Source organism: Primulina huaijiensis, chromosome 3, assembly GCF_012295235.1.
Source record: "Primulina huaijiensis isolate GDHJ02 chromosome 3, ASM1229523v2, whole genome shotgun sequence".
Lineage (NCBI taxonomy): Eukaryota > Viridiplantae > Streptophyta > Magnoliopsida > Lamiales > Gesneriaceae > Primulina > Primulina huaijiensis.
Window position 1 is genome coordinate 1,209,936 of NC_133308.1, and position 24,238 is coordinate 1,234,173.

A 24,238-nucleotide genomic window follows, 5' to 3' on the forward strand; every position below is an offset into this window, starting at 1 on the left:
GAAATCATCTCACAAGATAGATACTTATAATCTATATTATGTTTTCAATAAAAGCCTTTTACAATAATTAATTTTTATGAAGAAGATATACTAAATATATCAGTATCAAATTATAAAAAAAATCATATTTTAAATGTAATTATTAAAAATATATACATTTTTCCAATGGGCCATAAATTCACTCTACAATATAATAAATTTTGAATTTATTGATGGAATCTAGATGGTCTCAATGCTACAAATATATAGATTTTATGCAAAAAAATTATTATTACATAAAATGTATCGTTAAAAAAAAGAAGCTAAAATAAAAAAATGTGAGCTTGTAGTTTAGTTGACATTAGATCTTTGTAACTATCGTGATATATATTGAACTCATAAATTAAATTAAATTAAATTAAATTAAATAAAGTAAAGGGCAAAGTAGGAAGAATCAGATAAGAAATATTTTATTTAAAAAAAGAAGGTGTAATCTTTATCTCTTGGAAATAAAATAGGATTTTATTTGGATGGTGCAATTACAAAAAGACACGGTTTAGTGATACATATATAAATTTGACCAAGTTCACAACAGATGGAAGCAACTGACTTTCCCAACTGCTAATGAAGACAAAACCAAAACAATTGTTTGAATGATATAAAAAAAAATAATTACAAAGATATTTTTTTTTTTGAGATTTGAGATGGGAAAGACTGGACGACTATAATTTTTAGTTGTTTAGTTTATTGGTAAAAACTTGTGTGAGACGGTCTCACGGGCCGTATTTATGAGACAGATATCTTATTTGGGTCATCCATGAAAAAGTATTACTTTTTATGCTACGAGTATTATTTTTTATTGTGAATATGGGTATGGTTGACCCGTCTCACAGATTAGGATCTGTGAGACGGTCTCATATGAGACCCACTCTAGTTTATTTGGATGGCGAAATTAATAAATTATTAGCGAATAGAGAAAAGACACATTGTGTGTATAAAATAATGACTATTATATATATGAATCGTGATCATTAATATATCGAGTTTATTCATAATTTTTTTTTTATATTTTTTAATTATTATTTGGATAACTATAATAACACTATTAAAAATTTGTAAAGATAATATGTGAATTTTTAAAATAAATTAAATATTGCAGTTCTTGATAAATTATATGAAAAATATTACTTATCTAAATGAATAGTGTATTATCATAAAAACTAATTGGTGTCACAAAGTTGGACCAACTTTTATATTGAGTATAGATATGCACAATATTTTTCTCTGTCAAGCATCTGACCATTGGTCATAACAAAATATTTGAAACATACACATTGTCTCATTCTTTTTTTTTAATAAAATTACTTCCATTAATAAAGTAAAAAAATTAATTAAACAATTATACTAGACATCCCCGGGAGATAATACAACCCAACAAATCACACCTAATCATACAAAATTTTTAAACTCCAATTAAGGTACATCCATAGAATTTGGAAAACATTGAAGTAAAAGGATCTTGATCTTCTTAATTGTTGCGTCCATATTTAGTTTCTCCTTTTCAAACATCATTCTGTTTCTTACATTCCAGACATGGTAAACTATAGCTGCAAGAGCCGAGCATCTCATCTTTGCAAACGTCGAGCTCCCTCGATACACACCTCTAAATGCCTTGAATACCGTCGTTTTTGAACCCATAATTTTTTCTATGCCAAGCCAATAACGAATTCCATTCCAAATATGCGCAGAAAACGGGCACATGAAGAACAAATGCACCATGTTTTCGTCATTATGTTGTATATGACGCAAAATATAGGACATGAATCTTAAGAGTACTGTGTTTTTTATAAAAATAAAAACTTGTAAGTTTGATGAAATCGTTCCTTATTTCATTATACAACCAATTCACCAAGAATATATTCCAGGAAACAGCATGAAATGAAATTTTAAGTTACAGATCAATGTATAAGTTAGCATTTAATTCTACACTCATTGAGCAGTTTATACAACACACTAGGCTACAAAATTATTCTTATATTTTTTTACAGTTTTTCCATTCCAACAGTTTGCATAAACAAGAAACATCGATGCCTAAGTCCCATAAAGATCTTTCACTGTTTGGTTAATATCAATCAAGGGAACACTGGCCCTTCTTTCAATGCATTTTTTTCTCTCAGAGCATGTTTGTTGTTCATGTTTTTCAATAAAATGGCCATCTCCCCTTTGTTGCTTCGAAAAATTAGCTGTACAAACTGCACTTGCCGATCATTTGGATGCCTTCGTCTCCAAATCCGATAAGATCTTGTTCATATCTTCGAAATACGGCCAGCTTTTTTGCATTTTCATCTCACTTTTACTTTCCTGTCGAAACCGAAATAGCAGACCAATTTCAGAGAGATTTTCTTGTCATGTAAAGCTTCTATTATGGATAATTCATCTAAATAAAAAGGAAAAAGTAACCTCGTATTTCTGAACTAGAGACGTCCACAAAGATTTACACTGTCCTGGACTTCGAGTAATTCCTTCAGACGAGAGATTTGAAGATATCTCTTCCCAAAGAGCCATTCGCCCCCTGAGGACTTGGAACCTGCTGTGAAGTTCCCCACGGATTTTGATGAGTTTCATCACTTCTTCGGGTTTCCATTTGTTCCTTTTTGCCGGTATAGTAGTTCTTAGACTAGAATTGGGCAGGCCAGAATTGAGTTTACTGCTTTTTTGTTCGGTTTTTTCTTCATGTTCCTCTTCTGGAAGCAAGTCGCCGTTCCCTTTGGATTGATCGAGAACTGATAAGGTTAAAAATGTCTTCCAGAAATCTTTAGACTCATCAGCAATGAGATTACTCTCAGGCAAGTCAGTATCAGACATCATTTCGTCTTCGTGAAGAACTATCTCATTATTAACTGCCAAAAAAAACATACATTTCCAAAAGTTTAGGAAATCAAATCAAATTTCACAAGGGTAGTATTTGGATTGAAGGATTTGGCTTTGAGAAAATGATTTGAGGGAAGTATTTCAATGTGATTTCATTTGTATGAATTTTAAATCCATTACATTATTAGTTAATAAAGAAGTTAAAACATAACATGAAGATTTCAAATTCACGTATTTCAAGAGTGCCCAAACAATTTGGATGCATTTGGATCTAGGATTTGAAATTCTTTGACTTTAAAATTCTCTCATCCAAATGCACCTAAAAGGTTGTGATAAATGTAATTCAACAAGTATGCTTCCAAGAGCTATAAAATAGAATCAAGCATTAGCTATTTTACCCAAAGAAAAACTAAAAAAAAAGTGCAACTAAGATATCTTAAGTCATATATCGACACCACTACCGTGTTTCGACTTTTGTATCACATAGGCAATCAAATCTCACGACAAGGGGAATTGTTGTTTTCCAACATGTATTAAGTAAAATATATGTTTGATAAATTATGTGATACTTCAAATTATCAGTTTTATATCCATTTCTTTATAACACCATAAAAATTTTGTTATATCATCTTTACTACTTTATACCTGTCATGAGCCCAAGTATATTGGGCCTAGAAAATTAGGATCATGCTTTTAATCCACAAGAACACACTAGAAAAGGAAGTAACTCGAGTAAGGGGAAAGAGAAACAAATATATAAGGCTGGTGTTGGTAATAGGGAAGGCATTCTAGCAGATTGATTGTTTGGCTAACTTTGTGCTAGGGTAGGGAGAGAGGAGTGCCTTTCTTCTTGTAAAGGATTTGATCCTTGGCTGGGTGTTTCACTCAGATTATTATAGTTCTTGGTTCTTTGAGTCACTGTAACTGTGCGACAGTGTTCTTGATTCACTATTTTCTAAATATCAGTTTGTATTCTCTCTAGTTTGTATTGTGGTCATATCAATACCATTGAATTTCAACCCCACGCCTTCCAACCACCTATTAGATTTAATGCACAAAGATCACAGATAACAGACCTAACCCCAGAAGTTCGTAATGAACAAACAAGTATTTGGTCTACAACTTTGAAAAGAGAATATTGTTGAATAAAGAAGTGGTAAGCAAGAATAAAACATTACCTTCCAATTCTAGTTCTCTCGTGTTCCTCAAAATTGCATGGCCATTTCCATTTTCCTCGAGTAAATCAATAGGTTGTCTCTTATTTTTCTGCCCATCGACCGATTTTCTCAAAGTTGAAACCTCAGAATTAGCATGCCACTTCCCAGATAGTTTGACATTGATCTCATCAGCTAGAACTGCAGCAGGATTTTCAAAAGCAATTGCAATGACTTCAGGTCTTTTGCTGCTGTACTTCCTCACAATTTTTCTCAAAACTTCAGAAACCGTTCTTTCCATGTGGGCCAGAGGGCAATTTACAGGACAGCTTGACAGTGAAGCATGCGCCGCTTTATGAAGAGCGTCTAAGAGTTTTCCTTTGTCAAGCCATAAGCATCGTGTACTAATTCTTATTTTTCCTTTTAAAGTCTTTTCGACTGAATCATCCATAGCTTGAGGGCGCAAAATTTCCATACTACGTAACAGACAAAAAGATTGTTATCGAGCACAAAGTCAAACAAAGTTGTTTTTTGCTCCCCTCAAAAGAAAGGCACACCTGACAACTATAATACCATCAAAAGCTATCCTCATTCTTTCGTCAATGCACAGTTCAGCTGCCGTACCAAATGCTTTGTCACCATCATTGTACATCAACTACATGATCAAAGTTAGACAGCAGAATGTTTTGATTTCTTCAAATACAAGAGCATGTTTTCTTGACATAGACGAGAGATGGAGAGAGAGAGAGAGAGACCTGCAGATTCTGTTTACCTAGGGAAGCAAAGCCGTTTGACAGGACCCTCCTATTCTTCAAATGTGACACACCCAGCATTTCACCGTTCTTTATAACCTGAAAGGACAAAGCAAGTGAAAAAGGAGCCCAGTAGATATAATCTAGAGAGAAATTTAAAACGTTTTGATCAAATGATGATGATCATTTACTGACAAGAGGGAAATAATGAGGCCACTCTATATAAAATTAAGCCAAAGAATATGAAAAACTTCCAGGAAAAAAAATCTACTAGGAGAAGAGAGATTTTAACTGAAATAGGTTACTTACTGCGGTATGCCGAATGCCAGTTGACTTCCCAAGCATTTCATGCTCTCTCAAGAATAAGAGTTCTCCATGAATGGGTAGAAAGTGTTGTGGCTTAACAATTTTTAGCACTTCTTCCTTAAAAAACGAATCATATTAAATTCCACAAAAAGTGAAACAAAAACATAGTGGAGCCCACAATGTGTAAAATTTATCTCGCAAATTACGGGGAAAAAACAGTACTATAAAATAATTATTACAAGAAACTAGCAAAATCACCCTAATGTTATCTGGTTTCTCATGTGACAACAATTTCTAGACAATTCCTAAAAAGCTTGGCGTGGATATGCAAATTATGGAACAAAAAGAAGAAACAACAATCTCAGGATGAAGAACATCCACTGATCTACATTTTAAAATCCCAAGACCAGGAATATGGTCAGATATCCCCATGGGATAAATTATAGAGTTTCCTAATTTTTTTCTTCAAGTAAAACTAAATCAGCAGCAGCATTTCATTTGTTTGCAAGAAAATGCAAAGGTGGATAATCAGAATAACATGCAAACAGAAAGGAGAATAAATGTGCTCTCTATGGTTCTAACAGCATAACATTATAGGCATGTTATGAAACCCGAATGTTCAAGAATAGCTTCTGAAGACGGCAAAAAATAGAAATTCAAAAGAGACTCTTGTAAAGAAATGAAAACCATACCAGTTCTTCACGATAGGCATGACCGGATGTATGCAACATTTCATTTTTTCCCATCACTATTGTCGATCCAATTTCAGATACACGATTTAGCATTTTCATTACTCTCGTCTCATTACCTGGGATTACCTATATTAATAGGGTTTATTAAGCAGTATCTATGGAAAAATGCTAAAATAAAAAATTTTAAATATACAATCAACCATACATGGTTCAAAATATTAAAAAATGGCAATTTGTATAAGTTGGTGCTCCTACACTGTTTTCACGTAAGTAAACACTATCTCTATCAGTTGCACTAGTTTAATTCACAGATGACCGACATTTTGTGGATAGTTGACGCCAAAAGCACAGAAATACAATTGCGCTAGCATAACAAAGCATCTGATAACAATATTAGAAGCATTTTTCTGTTAGTTTAATTCACAAACGACCGGCGTCTTGTGGATAGTTGATGCCAAAAGCACAGAAATACAAGTGTGCTAGCATAACAAAACATCTTATTACAATATTAGAAGCATTTTTTTGTTTTTCATCCTTCGGTTTTCACAGGGCATCGAAACCCCCTCTAGAAATTTGTGAAACAATATAAATGAATGATGCAACCGATTTACAAACCACAAATGCTCATTCACAATCAACTCGCTGTGTCACACCGGTTGTCTCATAAAATCCCTTACTCAAGAACCAAATTATGTCGTGTCCACACCATCTTCTTATTTTCTTCACTTTATTTGTGTGACAACACATTATTACATTTGCATGTATTAACCCAAAATATGAAAACTACTGACAAGTCAGATTCGTTACCTTCGCAGAATATAAAATCAAATCGTCTTTGTTCAACTTGAGAGAATGACTACTTCCATATGATGCAAGATTCAGCGCAGCACGTGGTTCAGCCTGAAGAATAATAAATCATACGCTAGTCTCACAATATGGAATGAAGCACAGGAAATAACCCAAGCATAATGTCAGCAGTAACCCACTTGAGAACCAGTTGTGACAATCAGCAAGTCCTTTGGGGCATAAGCATCAATATCTTCCACTTTCACCTGCACACCAAAGTTATCTCAGGAGGCATAGGGTAAAAATGACAATACAATGAGAACAAAGAGATCATAATCTTCAACTTGGGGCAGAAGAATCAATCTTGCCCTTTATTTTAATATTTTCACGTGTCCATAAGCTAATTTTTCAGATCTGCGGAACTTCACGTTTTCTATCCAAAAATTAACATCCAATTTCAGGGTCGGGTGACAAAACGGAAAAAGGAAAACCCAAATAATACTGAATAACTAATTTGTTCATGATACCACATCGACATAATATTTTTAAAATTTATGATAAAAATTTGAGCAAATGTATATTTGATGCCAATTGTAGTTGCTTGTCATTCCACCTCACTTTGCACCAAAGATTAACAGAATTTAGTGTTGAAAACACAACGAAACCAGTTACAAAAAGCTCGAACTTTCTCACAGCCATCCTTAAATTGTAAATGGAGCAAAAAAAATAATGATTCACAATATCTCATACCAATTTAAGGAGAAAAACAAATCAATCTAAAGTTCATCATAAAGCAAATAACATGCCAGGACTGCTGGCACATGTTTAAGGTTTAGACATGTTATCCCGTCTTGGGCCCATTGAAGAGGAACATCAAGAAAGACACTGGCATAATCGACTATTAACAACTACTTGGTGCAATCAAAATTGCAATAATTTTATCCTTCATTGTAATTCCCAAAACAGATGAAAAAGATTATTTGATTGATGTCATGTCATTTTAGTAATTTTAAGTCCATGACATTTTAGTTCATACTCGTGCCCTGGGTTATGTGACTATGTCACATCGTGAAAAAAGAAAATCAAAATATATATCATAGATCCACCTAAAATCCAATTTGGAAGAGATATTTGTAAACCACAATTAATGTAAAAAGCCATTACCAAAGTTAATGGATCGATGGGTGCCTTTCCATCTCTCCATGCAGCATCCAGGTACGTCCTCAAGGACATACCAACAAACACCTAAAAAATGGATGATCATGTCGTCTCAATGAACTTTTCAGAGTGGGCCAAAGGAAGAGAAACATTAAAATAAATTTGGAACATACCAGCTTTCGGCCAGTTAAATCAGCTGCTGCTTTTACACTTCCCAAGCGGTGAATATTTGACGCAAACTGAGTGGTTATTACCCTTCCTGTGGCAGATGAAATATGCCTCAATAATGAATTAGCCACAACTGTCTCGCTAAGTGTCCTTCCAGGAGAGAGTACATTTGTTGAATCACTCATCATCTGCAGAACAGAATATGGATAACGAATTGCATTTCATGTCATTTTTTAAAAGAATTTTGTTGGTGCATCACTATACCAATGCATGAACCAATGCAAAAGTTTTCGACTTAGCACTTTTAACCAATTATCCGGACAAATGATAGAAACCACCAGTGGAAGTCAAGCCTAGGACCAAGTTTGAGAATCATAACCAGGTTCAGAGGTGGTGCACACTACCCATTGATCTCGACGTCAAAAAAACATCAAATCATTTTTTCCCCATTTCCTGGTTTTTCTTTCCTAGTTTCAATTAGTTCACACCAAACTAAGCAGGACATTACAGTAAAACCCTGAGTCTAGGACAACTTTTACTTTTCTGCTTTAGTTATGTATCACCATTTAAGGAAATTCAAGCGTCTTTTAAAGTCGAGGAAAAAAAACGGTAATTAGCAACACCATTTCAGGACTGTGCAACTTTGGATGATCACAATTATTATGCTAAGCAGCTAAGGCAACCCAAGTAACTTATTAAAGCATTCAGGTTAATCCTTGGCCACATAAAGTCAAATACTGCAGCAATTATCAGAAACCTGAGTGACAAAAATCTGTGCAAAAGTAAAAAAACATGCTTATGAAGATAATATCTGCTCTTTGATCGGCCTTTTTTTGCTGTTTGATGCAACAACGGTATTTAGAAAATTCTCCATTGCACAAAAGGCCGGGAATCAAGGTAGATAAGAATTAACTCTAAAAAAACATATTCATAGCTTGATGCACCCATAAATCAAGTCCATATGACCTGATCCTATATAATCCCCATTACAATATAATCCCCATTACAATGTCGAATCACATATCACCAAGTAAAAAGCGTCCATACCGTATTTTGTGAAGCATAACACAGAATTAAAAAACAAAAAAACAAAAACATTGACGAATTTTATCAGCATACGCTTTATAGAAGGAGCTGATGCACAACAAGAAATGGAGTTTCTTCCGGGTTTTTCTTGATACCATAAGAGCTTGTGGGTACATACAGGAATTACACCCAAAGAAGCCATTCCTGAACAATACAAATATACACTTGGACTTATGCAAGTTTTCCTATATCTGGAGCCTTTCAATCCAGAAAGAATGAGAGCTGGGGCAGCAAAATCCAAAACCCTGAACTTCAAAATGCTAGAGTGCGCGTGTGCGCGCAGGGTTTAAGCGATTTGTGATGCGGGAACAATAGCTAATATCCGTTGCTTACTTGCTTATCATCAACAAAATAAGAAAGGGAGAGGAAAAAAGAAGAATGCTGGAAAATGGACCTGCACCTTGACGTCATATGTCGCATCTATGTGATCGGCGTTTGTAAAGAAATCAAATGGAAAATAACTAATCGTATCTGGTCTAAAATAACAATTTTGTGCGACAAAATTTATATTATTTATAAAAAAATTATTATTTTTTATATTCAAAATATTATTATTTTTATTTTAATTATGAATTGAGTGAATCGATTTTACGAATATAAATACGTAAAAATATAGTAAAACAATCTCACAAAAGATTTAATAAAAAAATGAAAAATTACACACAACTTGCTTGCGAATAATTTAAAGTTGCCTACAAAATATTAACGAACATTAATATGTTATTTTTTATATGATTTTTTAGTAAAATATTTAAATATAAAAATTATTCAAAATGATTTTTAATTCAATAAATATCATCTCAAAAAATATCTAATATAAATAAAATTATTAATTTAATGAAATTTCGTTTTTCGGTCGGTTCGGTTTTGATATATATAATCCGAAACCGAACAAAATAAACTTCGTTTTTAACATTTATATTTGAATTACAAAATTCGACTTTCAGTTCAACGTTTGGTTTTTTCGATTTTTTTGGTTTCGATTTTTTTGGTTTTATCCGAAGTTTGAACAAAGTTAACGATTTCGGGTCAAATCCGTTGACTTGATTAACCTGCTCGTTGACCACAGCCGGGTTAGATTTAGGTTCAGTTCAAAGCCACCGTGGCTAGGTATACTTTCGTCAACTCCAAGTCCAATATGTTTAAGATATTTTATTATTGGCCTAAAAATTATTATTTAATTGTGCTTTTAAAATAATAATATTAGGAAATGGGTTGATAAAAAATAAATATTTTGATAAACTATTTAGATGCACCGGAAAACCAAAACCCTAAACCCTAACTTCAATACACAGCCCCCGCCCCCAGCAATCCGTCGCGTACGATATTCCTGTGGGGATAGAGAGGGAGTGAGTGATGGCTCTGTACGTTTTGTACGAGTCGGCTTCCGGATATGGGCTGTTCTTGGCGCATGGGATTGATGAAATTGGGCAGAATACGGAGGCTGTTAGGACCTCTGTATCAGACCTGAACCGGTTCGGGAAGGTTGTAAAGCTGGCCGCTTTTAGCCCTTATGAGTCTGCGCTTGATGCTCTGAACCAATGTAACGCAATATCTGAAGGTAAAAAAGGCTTTGGTTGCTTTCAATTTTTGGAGTGTTGTCATTGCTGGTGAGAAATAGTGTGATTTTTTTTTTGTATGTGGTTAATGCGAGATGTAATCATATCCGCATCCAATAATTTCAAGGCGCTAGCAGGTAACATCAATTTTAGAGGGTTTTAGAAATAGGAAGGTGGGAATAGAGTGTTGTGCATTAGAACCTTGTTGTATGTTGGCCTCCTGTGCCTTTTTAGTGAATTATGTTCTTTTTCCAAAACGGCAAAGGAAAATGTGACACAACTCATGACTGAGTTTTTTTTATGTGCTATTATTCTCTTGGAAGTAGGGAGATTTCTTGTTTTATTTTAAAATGCTATTGCTGAAGTATTAACTAATATTGTTTGTTTGCTCGTTATGTGTGTTAAGGACAAATGACTGATGAGCTGAGGAATTTTTTGGAGCTCACCCTTCCAAAAGTCAAGGAGGGGAAGAAGCCAAAGTTCAGCTTAGGAGTGGCAGAGCCAAAGCTTGGATCAAATATTTATGAAGTAACTAAGATTCCGTGCCAAAGCAATGAGTTTATTCTTGAGATTGTTCGAGGTGTGCGGTTACATTTTGATAGATTTATTGAGAACCTTAAGGTTAGTCATTATCAATACTTTTTTCTTAATTTGAATACTTTGTTGTGTATTTAAAAATCATGTATTTGATTATCTTTAATCATTTTATATGTAAATAGTCCGGTGATCTGGAGAAGGCACAACTTGGACTGGGTCATAGTTACAGCAGAGCAAAGGTGAAGTTCAATGTGAATCGTGTAGACAATATGGTTATTCAGGCTATCTTTCTCCTTGACACTCTTGATAAAGATATCAATTCCTTCTCCATGAGAGCAAGGTCAGTTTTTAATTTGGCTAGTTTGGGTGTGTTTGGAGTATGTTAATTATATACTTTAGGCCTTGCCTTTGATGACTTGGATGCTTATTAGTTCATCTGTGATCCTTTTTAGTTTTTTTTTTGCTGTTTGCACGCAGTAACATGCAGATGTATGATTAATTTTGGGATGTATTTCTTCTTTTTCATGCAGAGAATGGTACTCTTGGCATTTTCCTGAATTAGCTAAGATTGTGAATGACAACTTTCTATATGCCAAAGTCGCAAAATATGTGGATGATAAATCACTGTTATCTGAGGGCAACTTATCAGACCTGACAGACATGGTTGGGGATGAAGATAAAGCAAAGGAGATCATAGAGGCTGCCAAAGCATCCATGGGTACAGTTTCCTATGATCCTATCACACTTGGTCTGTGAGCGCATGCTGTTCTATTATTGATTTGTGTCCTTTATGTTTTCAGGACAGGATTTGTCCCAAATAGACTTGATTAATGTCAAGCAATTTGCTCAAAGGGTGATTGACCTTGCTGAGTACAGGAAAAAGCTGTACGATTATCTGGTTTCCAAAATGAATGACATAGCACCTAATTTGGCTGCTCTTATTGGTGAAGTTGTGGGAGCACGTTTAATTTCCCATGCTGGTAGTCTCACAAACTTGGCAAAATGCCCTTCTTCTACTCTTCAAATTCTTGGTGCGGAGAAGGCTCTCTTTAGGTAGTTTCATATTGGTGGCATGTGTGTTGATCATTGTTTTAATTCAGTGCTTAAAACAGTTTTGATGTTTATTATAATTAGGTGAATTTTTTTTCAATTTTTCATTTCCGGGCTTTACTTGGTCATTTGTACAGAGCATTGAAAACTCGTGGGAACACTCCAAAGTATGGTCTTATTTTCCATTCTTCCTTTATTGGCCGTGCATCTGCTCGAAACAAAGGCCGAATGGCTCGTTATCTTGCAAACAAGTGCTCTATTGCTTCTCGCATCGACTGTTTCCTAGGCGAGTTTATTTTTATTTCACTACACATAGATTGATTTGAACTCAGTCTTGTGCGTGCCATCGGGCGTTGATGAACCTTGTCATATTTTTATGATGCAGAGAAAAATACCACTGCTTTTGGAGAAAAACTTCGTGAACAAGTCGAAGAGCGGCTAGACTTCTATGATAAAGGGGTTGCTCCTCGTAAAAACATTGATGTGATGAAATCTGCCATCACAACTGTTGAGACCAAAGGTTTGGGCACATATTCAGTTCTACTTCTCTATCTTTACAATATTGCAAATGAAATGTCAATTTATTGCATGGATAAAGATCTACAGGCCTTCAAGTTCTGAATTTTCCTGGATGTTTATTAGAAAAAAAAAATGGATCATAGAAAGGAGGAGAAATGGCCAGTTTTGGTAGCATATGTCCGTGCTTCAACGACTTAGAAAATATCTCGTGTTTGCTTTGATCTTCGTTATTTCCATATATACACTTATAAAACCTATTTTCATCCTCAATCTTTGATAGAGGACGAGCCTGCCGCTTTTATGAATGGAGATGCTAAAGACGAGCCTAAGAGTGAAAAGAAGAAAAAGAAGGAGAAACGAAAGATGGAACAAGAGGAACGGGAGGAGAAGAATGATGCAAATGGTGAAGATGGAACTGGAAAAAAGAAGAAAAAGAAGAGTAAAGATGCAATGGCCGTTGATGATGTAGCTGCTGACGAAGGAAAAAAGAAGAAAAAGAAGTCGCGAAATGATACGAGCGAATGAACTTTGGTAAGATCTTCATTGTTTGAGAATTTATATTTTGGGTAGCTACGATGATACCGGTTTTGCTATGGGATTTCGAGTTCATGGATCAATAGTTATAGTTTATGTATCGTGGTTGCTATTTGGTAGAACTTTTTATTTTGTGTATGTTATTTGGTAATAGCATATATAATTTTGCGTTGAAGTCTTCTTAGATTATTTTTCATTCTTAGATTAATTTTCAAAATCATTTATTGTTAAAACTATATTCAGAAATAATTTCAAAACAATTCTTCGTATTTTCGTATTTTCAGCTTTCGATTTTTCTTTTAAAAATACCAAGATATTTAATAGAAAGTCGATGAATAAGTTCGAGGATTTAAGGGGATAGGTTAGAAAAAACTGAAATCATAAAGTCGCTCAATTTAGTTTGTCAAAAAAATTTGAGTTTGTTCAATATATAGTAGTTTGATTCAGTTCTGACAAAATGTTCATCCCTAAAAACATGTACCTAATCATAATAATAATAATGATATAAATGCAAGACTCGTCAGCGAACTGCAAATCTTGTCTTTGTTTCTGAGCTCGTATTTAAACATTGACATGAATGATATCAAATTGAATGTATTTTACTCGAAATAAGTATATGTACAATGAAAATATATTTTTATCGATCAGATTTTAAATAATGATGGTGGAAATAATTTATAAATAATTCACTACAAATCTTTATTTGAATTTCATTAATTTATTACTATTACGATCAAGTTGGTAAAGAAACAGCTCAGACGCACGGCCGTCGTTTAAACCAATATCCAAACATGTGAAAAAATTTCACAAAAAACATCCAAATTCGACAAAACTAGACATCGTCTACAGCAAGTTTTGAATCAAGAAGAGAGACCTCCTGGAAGAATGCCTTGAAGTGTTCATAAGAATGCTTTACATCATCAACTGCACACATTTCTCTAATGCTATGCATCGACAGTTGTGGAGCTCCGACATCAACAGTGAGGATGCCAACACCACTCGCCAAAATGGGACCAACTGTCGAACCACATTGCATATCGTTCTTGACCACAAAATCCTGGATTAAAAGGGTCTTATATAAGAGCTACGAATGCATCAATCAGTCTGTTGGCAGTAGTATGGATAATTTTGGTTTTTCCAATAGGAAGAAACAAGTTTCACATATTTAACATTGGAACGAGTCCATCTATCCAAGTGCATTGTTCAAGAGAGATATAGGCACATAGGCACGAGGACAATTGGACTCGATCCGATGTAGAATTATTCAAAACAAGTGAACATTCAACTACCATCGTAATTGTAAATTAGCACATACTAATCTCAATTAATTGTTTGCTCACAACTGCCTAGGTAATATCAAAGTAATTTGATTTGTTTATAGAATCTGCCAAACCTGAACAGGAAGTTTGTGCTTATTAGCAATCTCCCGAAATGTGAAGGAAGTTACGGCATTAGTTGCATATCTTTGGTTTGCGTTGTGTTTGATGACAAGCCCGCCATGCATCTTGGGCTGGTGATTTTCTTCATGTCGGTCCTGATTAAAAAATGTAAAACAATGTCAAAATAAAAAGAATATGTATACCTACTTTGAAATAGAGCAATGGGAACACGTACCATGTAATTCGGATGCAAGGCATGAGCCATGTCAGCTGATACTAAGAAACTCTTTTGAATAGCGATTGGTAGAAACTTTTTAAGAAACACGATGAAAAAACAATTATCAGTCAATACAAACAGTGGCAGGAAAAAATAATAAAACAAAATTTCATGCAAACCAAAGGGAATCAGGAATTGCAGAAGATTAATTTCATAATGTAAAGAAACAATTCAGTGCCAATGGTAATTCGAACAAGCCGAAAGAGGAATGACTAAAAACTAGAAAAGGAGTAATGTAATTCTACCTTTGTATCTGGGTTGAAAGAACTAGTTATTCGCGTTAAAGCATCGAGCATGACTGGGGATCCAGCTCCTTGTGCTGAATTAGAACCAATCTCCTCGTGATCAAACAAAGCCACCATTCTTACTCCGGTCTCATTTTCGAGAGTGCTTTCAGATGATGAAATATCTATGAGAGCCTAAAACAAAAATCAAACAAAACAAATATAACCAGATGGCCGCTTTTGCAAAACTGCAGTTCCTGGTTAAAATTGAAGCTTACACAGCAAAAGACAATGCAATAACTTTATAACATGGCCAATCAATTAATCCAATGCTGGAATAGTTTGTTCCTCCTTGGAATAACTTTTGTTGATGCTTGTGCTAGTGTCATACTTACCACAAGCCTTTTTTGATTGAAGATATCAGCGTAATGTTCTATAAAAAAAAAAACAAAAATGTTATTCAAGTCAACATGTGAGCATGATGCATATACCTTCAGCGAACAAAATGACATGCAGAGGTTATCAAGCCTTCCGGAGAAAATAAATTCCTTGAGCGCACCAGCAATTATACTATGCTGAGTATCACAAGCTTGCAACTCAAAATCACATATATCATCTGGTTCACAGCCAGCCTGGGCAGCAATCAGCTGAAGTACAGCGGAAGAAGAAACAAAAGATCATGATCAAAGCATATATTCAAGATGTCTTTAATAAAGATAAATTGGGAGTAACCAAAATATTTAAGAATTTGAACTTCCGCCATGATATTCAGTCAATGAAGAGGCAAAAAGATTCTACAATCAAACAAGACATAATCAGAACCTGTAATAGAGGGAGATGATGCTTTGGATTGCCAGAATTAGTTTCATCCTCAAACTTCTTCCCAACAAGTGATCCAGTTTCAACAGAACCATTTTCAGTAGTTGATTTAATCAGTTCAGCCTGAATTATGGACACCATACGTAAGAGAATCATACCAAGATGAAGTAAAGTAGACATTTTTTAATATTATACCATTTTCCATCAGGCCTGTCATATCTTGGCAGAATAACAAAGAAAAAGAAATATTGAGTTAAAAACGAAGAACTGATTCATAATGCACGAGCTTCAAATTTTTGAACCAAAAGTTAGAAGGGGGTATCAAGATATGATAAATCCAGCCCCTGTTTGATGTTGACATTTCTCCCTCGTATGATCTCTTTCTGCGCATTTATCAGCCTGAGACCTCGTCCATACATGCTTATTCACCTATCGAGACGAGGTCAAACTAGGAATTTCCTAGAACCACAATTGATTTATTCTATCTCATTATGCCCACAAGTTTACATCAGCAATCAAGATGATTACATTTCACTTCTTTGAGAAAGTGTCGACTGCAACTCCCTATCATCATAAGAAAACCCAGCTTCAAGAGAACAATTACAAGCCTTTTTCCAGCTTTATGCTTCTCATCTGTTCAGCGATGTCTAGCCCTTGTTGACTTGTATAATTTGATTAGTGCTAAAACGGAAAAAGCTTCATCCCTACACCATGACCTCCTGTTCATTATTTAGAATGTAATCATCTGACAAATAGTAACTCTCTTGATAGTATAACCTGATATTTACTAAATCTTCCATACGATGGTAGTCGAGAGGGTTATCAAACTAGCTAATATTGTATGTTGATGTTCCACATCAGGAAATAAACTTTCCAAAATGGTCACAAGACATAGCCAAAGACGCCGCAGACAAAAAATGCAAAGAGATATGGCTAATTACATCTTTCATGTTAACCTCGAAAAGTATCTAACTTGTAGTAAGCCATCTAGAAAAGTACCTTAACCGATGTGGCCAAAACTGGAGCTAAGTGACTCTGAGTGTTCACCTTGAATCCATCATTAACACCCCTATCATACAAAGGAAACATAATGAACAAATGCATTCACACTCTGGGATCCAATCGAATGTGAATATTTCCTGCTGAAGCACCTATCCAAGTGAATCGCCAGAGTCGGGATTCGCATAATGGGCTCGTCAATTCTGACAAGTTGGTGAGTGTATGTTTCTGAGCCATCCTTTTGCTTTCTAATTATTACTCTTCCGGCAATAGACAAGTCACGATCAAACCATGTGTGCCATAAACCGCCTCCATAAGTTTGCACACCAACTTCCAAGAACCCACCTTTTGATACCTGAAATGACCATGATTCAAAATTTTAGAGCTCTAAATGTGACCCTTATTACTGAACAGAGGAAACATAAATGCAAACCAGACAACTCAAGAAAGTAAATACCTTGGAGACTGGTTTTAATTTCAGGCAAGGACTATCAGTGTGAGCAGCGATTATATAAATTCCATTTCCAGCCACATATCTATACCACAAAAATCATTTACTGTCATCCACTCAATCCATGTAATAATTTATATTACATGTAATTTGCTACTTCACACATGGGCCAAGGCCAAAATTAACATGACACAATACTATTGTGATGGATAGAGTGGTTTGAGATCAACCGGGATTTGATTTCAAAAATAAATCACACTAGCTTGGTAGTTCGTATTAATGTCTGTATAATGACCGGAAAAAAAATTAATACACCAAACAATCTCTAAAAATTCTCGATGTCAATGTCAATTAATCTATACTGGAGGAAAAGGTCAATAGCAACAAAACTTCCACAGCTTATAATAAAAGTAACCTAGGATAATAATAATTAAACAATAATTGTGGGAAAGAAGCATCATTGACATGAAACAACAAAGAAAAATAACATATGGAATCATAAAATGCATACTTTTTACCAATTGCAAAGGCAACGATAGTTGAATAATTCCTGGTGAAAAAATATTTCTTTCCAGCTTGTAATTTCCATTCCTCCCTCTCTGATACTTGCTCGTACCCTGCGCTTATCAATCTCTTCTTTGCTTCATCTAATGAATAAAATAACTCGTTAATTACAAGAGAATAAATCATCCATAGGTAAAAACAATTGATTTACAAGACCAAATCCTATTATTGTTCAAATCCATATTAATCATGAAAGTAGCCAACCTTAATAAACAAAAAAACTATTGAAATCATGCGTTTCAACAATATATAAATATGACTAATGAGTAAAAATAAGATAAACCCACTACAGCCAGAACCAAATAACTCCTCAATCTTGTCGATGAGAAAATCTTGTTGAATATATTCGCTTTTTGAGAATAAAAAAAGTAAATCTTTGGTAATCACAGCATCCTGCAAGTCATATATTTTGGGTTTTGGAGTAAAACAAAAATAATGAATATCGAGTACATTACCGACGGCGTGAAAAGCTGTAGGGGAAGCATTCAAGAACTCCACAAGATCGTGTGCTACTGATTTCTCCATTCAATAGGGTTCTCTTCGGATTTGGCACAGCTCCACTTTTCTAGTGTTTATGCGGGAAATTTCTTTAATAAAAACAAAATAAAGTCCAAAGCTAAACAATTTGCCAAGTCATTTGCCGAAATTGCATTCTCAAAACCTAATTTTTAATCCATCAAATAAAAAAAACATAATTTTTAAACTTATAATAAATAAACTAATTTTTGAATGCATAATTTTATGTTTTTGATTCAAAAAATAAAATAAATAGAGCTATATAAAAAAATAAATATAATATTGTTTTAATTATTTATTAAAAAAACGATATTTTCAGCGATATTTTTTGTCATGAATTTAACATGACTACGACTTATGACAAAAGAATACTTATTGAAAGAAAACTGAGTATGTCTTCTTTTAGACCAGTAGATCTAGTATATACTTACAATTAAAAAATAATAATATTTTTAAAGATCGGATTGATTGAAAATTAATAAGATAAAATTGATTCGTGAAACAATATCAATATTTTTTAAAGATCGGATTGATTGAAAAATCATCAGACAAAATTGACTCGTGAAACAATATCATATAAATTTTTATGAAAAAAATGATGAATTCACCATGACAGACAATAAATCCAAATGCTAATTGTTATGATATAGTAGTCTATAGAACCTTAAGTATATTTAGAAGTTTAAAATTAAAATTAAAATATTTTAACTTGGATAGTGTTTATTCCAAAAAAATATACATAATATTCAAAACCTCATCTCCGGAGAGGGAGGCAGGGCACATAGTTCAAAGCATACTCCCATACCACCACCTTTTATTTTGCATTTATCCCCAATCTAGATCAACATTTTGCATCATCCGACGCGCATAAATCCAAAAACATGTCCATTTTCAGGCCATAACGCATTTTTACACTTCATATCTATCCTCCGCATTCTGCCAACTTCACATGCGCATTTGCATCACACATTCACACTCTAGAAATTTGAGGTGAAAGACCGAGAACAATGGTGGGTTTTGAAAGTAGTTATGACGAAACATCTCCTTCGAAAGAAAGGACGACTTTCGTGGGATACGATGAGCCCGAAGGTGTGGATATCAGGGGAAGGTACGACGCGGAGTTTGATAGGATTCTTACGAAGGACGCCATGCAATTTGTGGCTGATCTGCAGAGGGAGTTCAGGGGACATATCAAGTATGCGATGGAGTGTAGAAAGGACGCGAAGGTGAGGTATAATAGTGGGGCGATGCCGGGTTTTCATCCGGCCACCAAGTACGTGAGGGAAGGGGGAGTGGGTTTGCGCGCCGCCGCCGACGAGGGTGGAGATTACGGGGCCCGTGGAGAGGAAGATGATCATCAATGCACTCAATTCTGGAGTCAAGGTTTTTATGGTGAGTTGAGTATATGCGCATCCAACTGGATTGATGATTATATGTTAAAACTCTCAACTTTTTTTTATGGATAGGCTGATTTTGAAGATGCTCTGTCTCCAAGCTGGGAAAACCTTGTACGAGGGCACGTAAACTTGAAGGATGCTGTGAATGGGACCATAAGCTTCGATGACAAGGCCAGAAACAGAGTCTACAAACTCAATGATCGAAACATAGCCAAGCTTTTTGTTCGACCAAGAGGCAGGCATCTCCCTGATTCTCACGTTTTTGTCGATGGAGAGCCTGTCACCGGTTGTCTCCTTTATTTTGGCCTTTATTTCTTCCATAACTGGTCTGCGTTCCGTAGGAATCAAGGCGAAGGATTTGGACCCTTCTTCTATCTCCCAAAAATGGAACACTCCAGGTGAATGATACGCATTCCGACTCTTTTTTAATGGCATCCTTTTACTCAGGAAACCTTACATAATTGCGTTTTTGTGTTGAGTCAGGGAAGCGAAAATATGGAACAGGGTGTTCGAGAGAGCTGAAAAAATGGCTGGAATAGAAAATGGCAGCATAAGAGCTACAGTTCTGATTGAAACACTCCCGGCGGTGTTTCAAATGGATGAGATTCTATACGAGCTGAGAGATCATTCGGCAGGCTTGAACTGCGGCAGATGGGATTACATCTTCAGCTACATAAAGACGTTTCAGGCTCACCCTGATCGCCTGCTGCCTGACCGAGTTCAAGTCGGCATGACACAACACTTCATGAGAAGTTACTCCGAGTTACTCATCGGAACATGTCACCGGCGGGGAGTCCATGCAATGGGAGGCATGGTATGTGTAAATTTCATGCTAGATCCCCGTGGATGCATCCTTTGGGCATTATTAACCGGATTATCATTGATTCATCTGTATTGTAATTTGATTTATTGAAATTTGTGAACATAATATCAGGCCGCTCAGATCCCAATCCGAGACGACCCAAAGGCAAACGAGGCTGCACTTGATTTAGTCAGAAAGGACAAGCTAAGATAAGTGAAAGCAGGGCATGATGGAACATGGGCAGCTCACCCAGGCCTAATCCCGGCCATCATGGAAGTCTTCACCGACAACATGCGCAACAAAGCCAACCAAATTCACTCCATGAAACGTGAAGACGCAGCCCACATCACCGAGGCCGACCTCCTGCAAATCCCTAGAGGCGTCCAGACCATGGAAGGCCTCCGTCTCAACACCCGAGTGGGGATCCAATACATGGCCGCATGGCTCACGGGCACGGGATCCGTCCCACTCTACAATCTCATGGAGGACGCCGCCACGGCTGAGATAAGCCGAGTTCAGAACTGGCAGTGGCTGAAATACGGAGTGGAGTTGGCCGGCGATGGACTCGGAGTGAGGGTGAGCCGGGACCTATTCGGGAGGGTGGTGGAGGAGGAGATGGGGAGGATCGAGAGGGAAGTTGGGAAGGAGAAGTACAAGAAGGGAATGTATGTCGAAGCATGCAAGATCTTCACAAAGCAATGCATTTCAGCTACTTTGGATGATTTCCTGATCCTTGATGCTTATAATCAAATTGTCATCCACCATCCCCTGGGATCTTCCAAGCTTTAGATTACTTTCTTCATGTTCGTATTTGCACCACTCTCGTCTTCTTCCACGAATGTTGCCAGTTAATAATGTGTATTTATTGATAATGAATCAATAATATCCTTGCATTTCGATTTTGAATTTGAATCATTCTAGCCATGTATATAAAAAAACAATTTGATTTTAAATACAACATTATTTACATTAAACAAAATTGAATATATAGTTTATTACTTTTTTGAATTGAAATACAAATTATTAAATAATAATCGTGATAGATGATCATCTCTTAAATAGTAATCGTGGTAAATTGATGAGTTTAACGAGGAAATATCATTTATTTTGAAAACAAAAAAAGCATAAAACCCATACTAGTTTAAGCAAACAAATAGTGTTACTACACAAGGTACAATGATAAGTTTTAGTGGGAAGTTGAAAACATGGAGTCTTAGTTTTCCCATTCTTTACTTGAGCATTAAGTTCTTGACAGATGGGAAAGACTATTGATATTAATGAGAATAGCCAATTCATGGAAGACCTGGATATGTTTAGATCTGCTCCAGATGAGCACCTGCGGAGGATGCAATCCCTGAAAACTCTCAAAATGGTCTCGATAGTTTCAAATTTCAGGCAAGTTGTAATCCGTTGGAGGAACTCGGATTATTCATGAAAAGCGATGAAGGTGAAGGAGTTGAACGGCAAAGCACTCCGAGTACCTCAATGAAACTTTAGTTGGTATATAGGAGGAAAGATTTCACACATGTAAATGAAACTTGCAAAATATGTGATTTGAAATTATATGAGAATGGAAATATATTGATAAATTATGCACGTACGTACAAATAATCAGTTGTCTGACATCTGCAAGAATAAAAACTTGGTACATAAAAGATCTATATCATATATAAAATAAAGCTCAGGTACTACGTTAATTAATCAACCAGAAGACGAGGATGAAAGATAACCAAGGAATTCCAATTTCTGATGAAGCCTCTGCATTTCTGGGCCAGCCATCACAAGCCATGCTTCAATTCCTCCATCAGATTTCACAGAATCAAGCAAAGTAATCACGTTCTTGATACACGAACCACCAGTGCTTACCCAAACAGGATTCCCCCATCCAAAATCTGCATCATGAAATGGAAATCTACAGTAGCTGCTGAATCTGAAAATCTCGATATCCTCAAAACCCAAGAATTTACTGATCTCCACGAAGTTCTCCTGCGCAAGATGACAACCATTTTGACCCAACAACTCTGCCGTATAGCCTGTGTCGATTTTCCTGAATGCATCTCTCAGTTTTTGCACTAATTCAATCCAATCCGTTTGATCATCAACTATGGCAACCGCCTTTGTCATTTGAAAAAGATTACCAAAAGAACGTTCCGACAAGAATTGAATCCTTCCCCTTAAGTTAACAGGGTGAAAAGCGACAGATTTTCGAGGTTTCTCGACCCCTTTTGCCACCATGCAATGATACCACAGAAAACCAGATAGAACCTCGACCCTCGTAGGTTTTACTACGGATGAGTTTTTTATAACTTTCTGTTTCAATTCATCTATACCAGATGCAGTGAAAAGAAATCTCTTCGTGACGTACTTCACAACGGGTGGCTGCACCGATAGGTTTCTCGAATTTGGCTTGAAATCAGGAGCGTTTCTTGGTGGGAATAGCGTTGCTGCGTTGTACACAGGAGTCATTAAATCGCTTTGACCCCCACAAGAAATGGCAGCCCATGATTTGAGAAATGAACCAAGTGTAAAACCATCAGAAATCCTATGTGAAATGCATGTCCCGATAGAAAATCCACCACACTTGAAGAAACTAACTTGAATTGCTAATTGCTCTTCACAACTTGATATGGTTCCACTGGATTCGAATGGAACAAGCTTGTCTAGTATATCATTTTCGGGGCATTCAGTCAACGCAAAAATCGAGCCATCGACGTATGCTTCTATGTATAAAATCCCTTCATCGTTGCAACGAACTGAAGCCTGGTCACCAATCCTTCCAGCCAGAGGATAAAAATGGACTAAAGAATCCGACAAAGAATTCTTTAGCTGACGCGATATTTCGGATTGGGTGGTGGTGTTCTTGTTGTCGTGGAAAGAGTAGTAAAGAAGCAGAGGTATATAGGTATTTGGAATTCTTTCATCAATGAAAGAGAGATTGTAATCTTGGAGTTGAAGTGGGGTTGGAGAAGAAGGCTTGATGAACTCTCTACAAACGATGTCAATCTTCATTTTCAATATTGGAGGAAGTGAAAAATTCATCGAGAGATCAAGATTACTCCAATATTTTACCAAATTCGTGGGGTACTAGTGATCGTACTACAAGAAATTAATTATTAATGCTACCAGCACTTTATTGGATCTCAGTAATATTCACAGGAAAAAGAATCCGATACCTTGTACATTAAATGACAAAAGCTTAGGGTCACAACATGTCAGATAAGCAGGGCAAAAGAAAAATATATCAATTTTTTTAATAAAAAAGTTAACGATGCACTTCTCGAAATACAAATGGGGTTCATGGGTCATTTTTCGTATGCAAACAACAACATAATTAAGAAAACAAATGATCAATATCTCGACTATATCATAAACAAAAAAATATCACAATCTTGAAGGGAAAAATATAAACCCACTATCTCTAAAGTCGATTCCTGCCATTTCAAAATAAAGCTAACTTGCTTCAATCAAGACATAAACCACGGCAGATTAACGATATACATGTGTGCATATACTCTTGATTATACACATGAATCCAAGATCTGGACATCACAGAACGTAGACCAATTATAGAGATCGCGCAGCAAGTTTTGATGTAAAAAAAGATGGTTGTTGGTCTATCCAGTCTCCTCGTCTACGAGCACTAAATCGTCCTTACCATC

The 24,238-nt window shown here is 35.6% G+C and overlaps 4 protein-coding genes and 1 pseudogene across 5 annotated transcripts; 2 read left to right on the plus strand and 3 right to left on the minus strand.

Annotated features, from left to right (window-relative positions):
* Window positions 1–1,939: 1,939 nt before the first annotated feature.
* On the minus strand, window positions 1,940–8,070 carry LOC140972851 (ribonuclease J-like). Its single transcript, XM_073435308.1, has 11 exons — window positions 7,872–8,070; window positions 7,705–7,785; window positions 6,741–6,806; window positions 6,562–6,654; window positions 5,755–5,880; window positions 5,066–5,179; window positions 4,760–4,855; window positions 4,562–4,659; window positions 4,029–4,480; window positions 2,440–2,879; window positions 1,940–2,340 (listed from the first exon to the last, which is right to left on the minus strand). Exons 1-11 carry the CDS (start codon window positions 8,052–8,054, stop codon window positions 2,245–2,247), a joined length of 1,845 nt encoding a protein of 614 aa, XP_073291409.1. The 5' UTR covers window positions 8,055–8,070; the 3' UTR covers window positions 1,940–2,244.
* Window positions 8,071–10,186: 2,116 nt separating this feature from the next.
* LOC140972852 (nucleolar protein 56-like) lies at window positions 10,187–13,326 on the plus strand. Its single transcript, XM_073435309.1, has 8 exons — window positions 10,187–10,513; window positions 10,918–11,132; window positions 11,231–11,388; window positions 11,579–11,766; window positions 11,849–12,101; window positions 12,236–12,384; window positions 12,484–12,618; window positions 12,898–13,326. Exons 1-8 carry the CDS (start codon window positions 10,309–10,311, stop codon window positions 13,140–13,142), a joined length of 1,548 nt encoding a protein of 515 aa, XP_073291410.1. The 5' UTR covers window positions 10,187–10,308; the 3' UTR covers window positions 13,143–13,326.
* A 492-nt stretch (window positions 13,327–13,818) lies between these two features.
* Window positions 13,819–18,483, minus strand: LOC140972853 (probable aspartyl aminopeptidase). Its single transcript, XM_073435310.1, has 11 exons — window positions 18,320–18,483; window positions 17,812–17,947; window positions 17,307–17,385; window positions 17,002–17,204; window positions 16,850–16,919; window positions 15,854–15,973; window positions 15,523–15,678; window positions 15,053–15,226; window positions 14,766–14,840; window positions 14,545–14,685; window positions 13,819–14,208 (listed from the first exon to the last, which is right to left on the minus strand). The coding sequence occupies exons 1-11, from the start codon at window positions 18,387–18,389 to the stop codon at window positions 13,984–13,986; spliced, it is 1,449 nt and encodes a 482-aa protein (XP_073291411.1). The 5' UTR covers window positions 18,390–18,483; the 3' UTR covers window positions 13,819–13,983.
* Window positions 18,484–19,314: 831 nt separating this feature from the next.
* LOC140972029 (malate synthase, glyoxysomal-like) lies at window positions 19,315–21,469 on the plus strand (annotated as a pseudogene).
* A 669-nt stretch (window positions 21,470–22,138) lies between these two features.
* LOC140972030 (stemmadenine O-acetyltransferase-like) lies at window positions 22,139–23,738 on the minus strand. Of its 2 annotated transcripts, XM_073434509.1 has the most exons (2): window positions 22,547–23,738; window positions 22,139–22,471 (listed from the first exon to the last, which is right to left on the minus strand). In XM_073434509.1, exons 1-2 carry the CDS (start codon window positions 23,616–23,618, stop codon window positions 22,281–22,283), a joined length of 1,263 nt encoding a protein of 420 aa, XP_073290610.1. In that variant the 5' UTR covers window positions 23,619–23,738; the 3' UTR covers window positions 22,139–22,280. The 2 variants fall into 2 exon arrangements, with proteins under 2 accessions (XP_073290610.1, XP_073290609.1); XM_073434508.1 differs by having other exon boundaries at window positions 22,139–23,733.
* Window positions 23,739–24,238: the final 500 nt, after the last annotated feature.

Coding starts and splice junctions, on each gene's coding strand:
- LOC140972030 (XM_073434508.1), bottom strand. CDS start 23,618: ATGAATTTTTCACTTCCTCCAATATTGAAAATGAAGATTGACATCGTT.
- LOC140972851 (XM_073435308.1), bottom strand. CDS start 8,054: ATGATGAGTGATTCAACAAATGTACTCTCTCCTGGAAGGACACTTAGC. Junction 4,481..4,561: donor GATGGTATTATAGTTGTCAG/GTGTGCCTTTCT, acceptor TCTGTTACGTAG/TATGGAAATTTTGCGCCCTC. Junction 2,341..2,439: donor CTCTAGTTCAGAAATACGAG/GTTACTTTTTCC, acceptor CGGTTTCGACAG/GAAAGTAAAAGTGAGATGAA.
- LOC140972852 (XM_073435309.1), top strand. CDS start 10,309: ATGGCTCTGTACGTTTTGTACGAGTCGGCTTCCGGATATGGGCTGTTC. Junction 10,514..10,917: donor ATGTAACGCAATATCTGAAG/GTAAAAAAGGCT, acceptor ATGTGTGTTAAG/GACAAATGACTGATGAGCTG. Junction 12,619..12,897: donor CACAACTGTTGAGACCAAAG/GTTTGGGCACAT, acceptor AATCTTTGATAG/AGGACGAGCCTGCCGCTTTT.
- LOC140972853 (XM_073435310.1), bottom strand. CDS start 18,389: ATGGAGAAATCAGTAGCACACGATCTTGTGGAGTTCTTGAATGCTTCC. Junction 17,386..17,811: donor GCCTTTGCAATTGGTAAAAA/GTATGCATTTTA, acceptor TTTGTGGTATAG/ATATGTGGCTGGAAATGGAA. Junction 15,679..15,853: donor ATCATCTCCCTCTATTACAG/GTTCTGATTATG, acceptor GCTGTACTTCAG/CTGATTGCTGCCCAGGCTGG.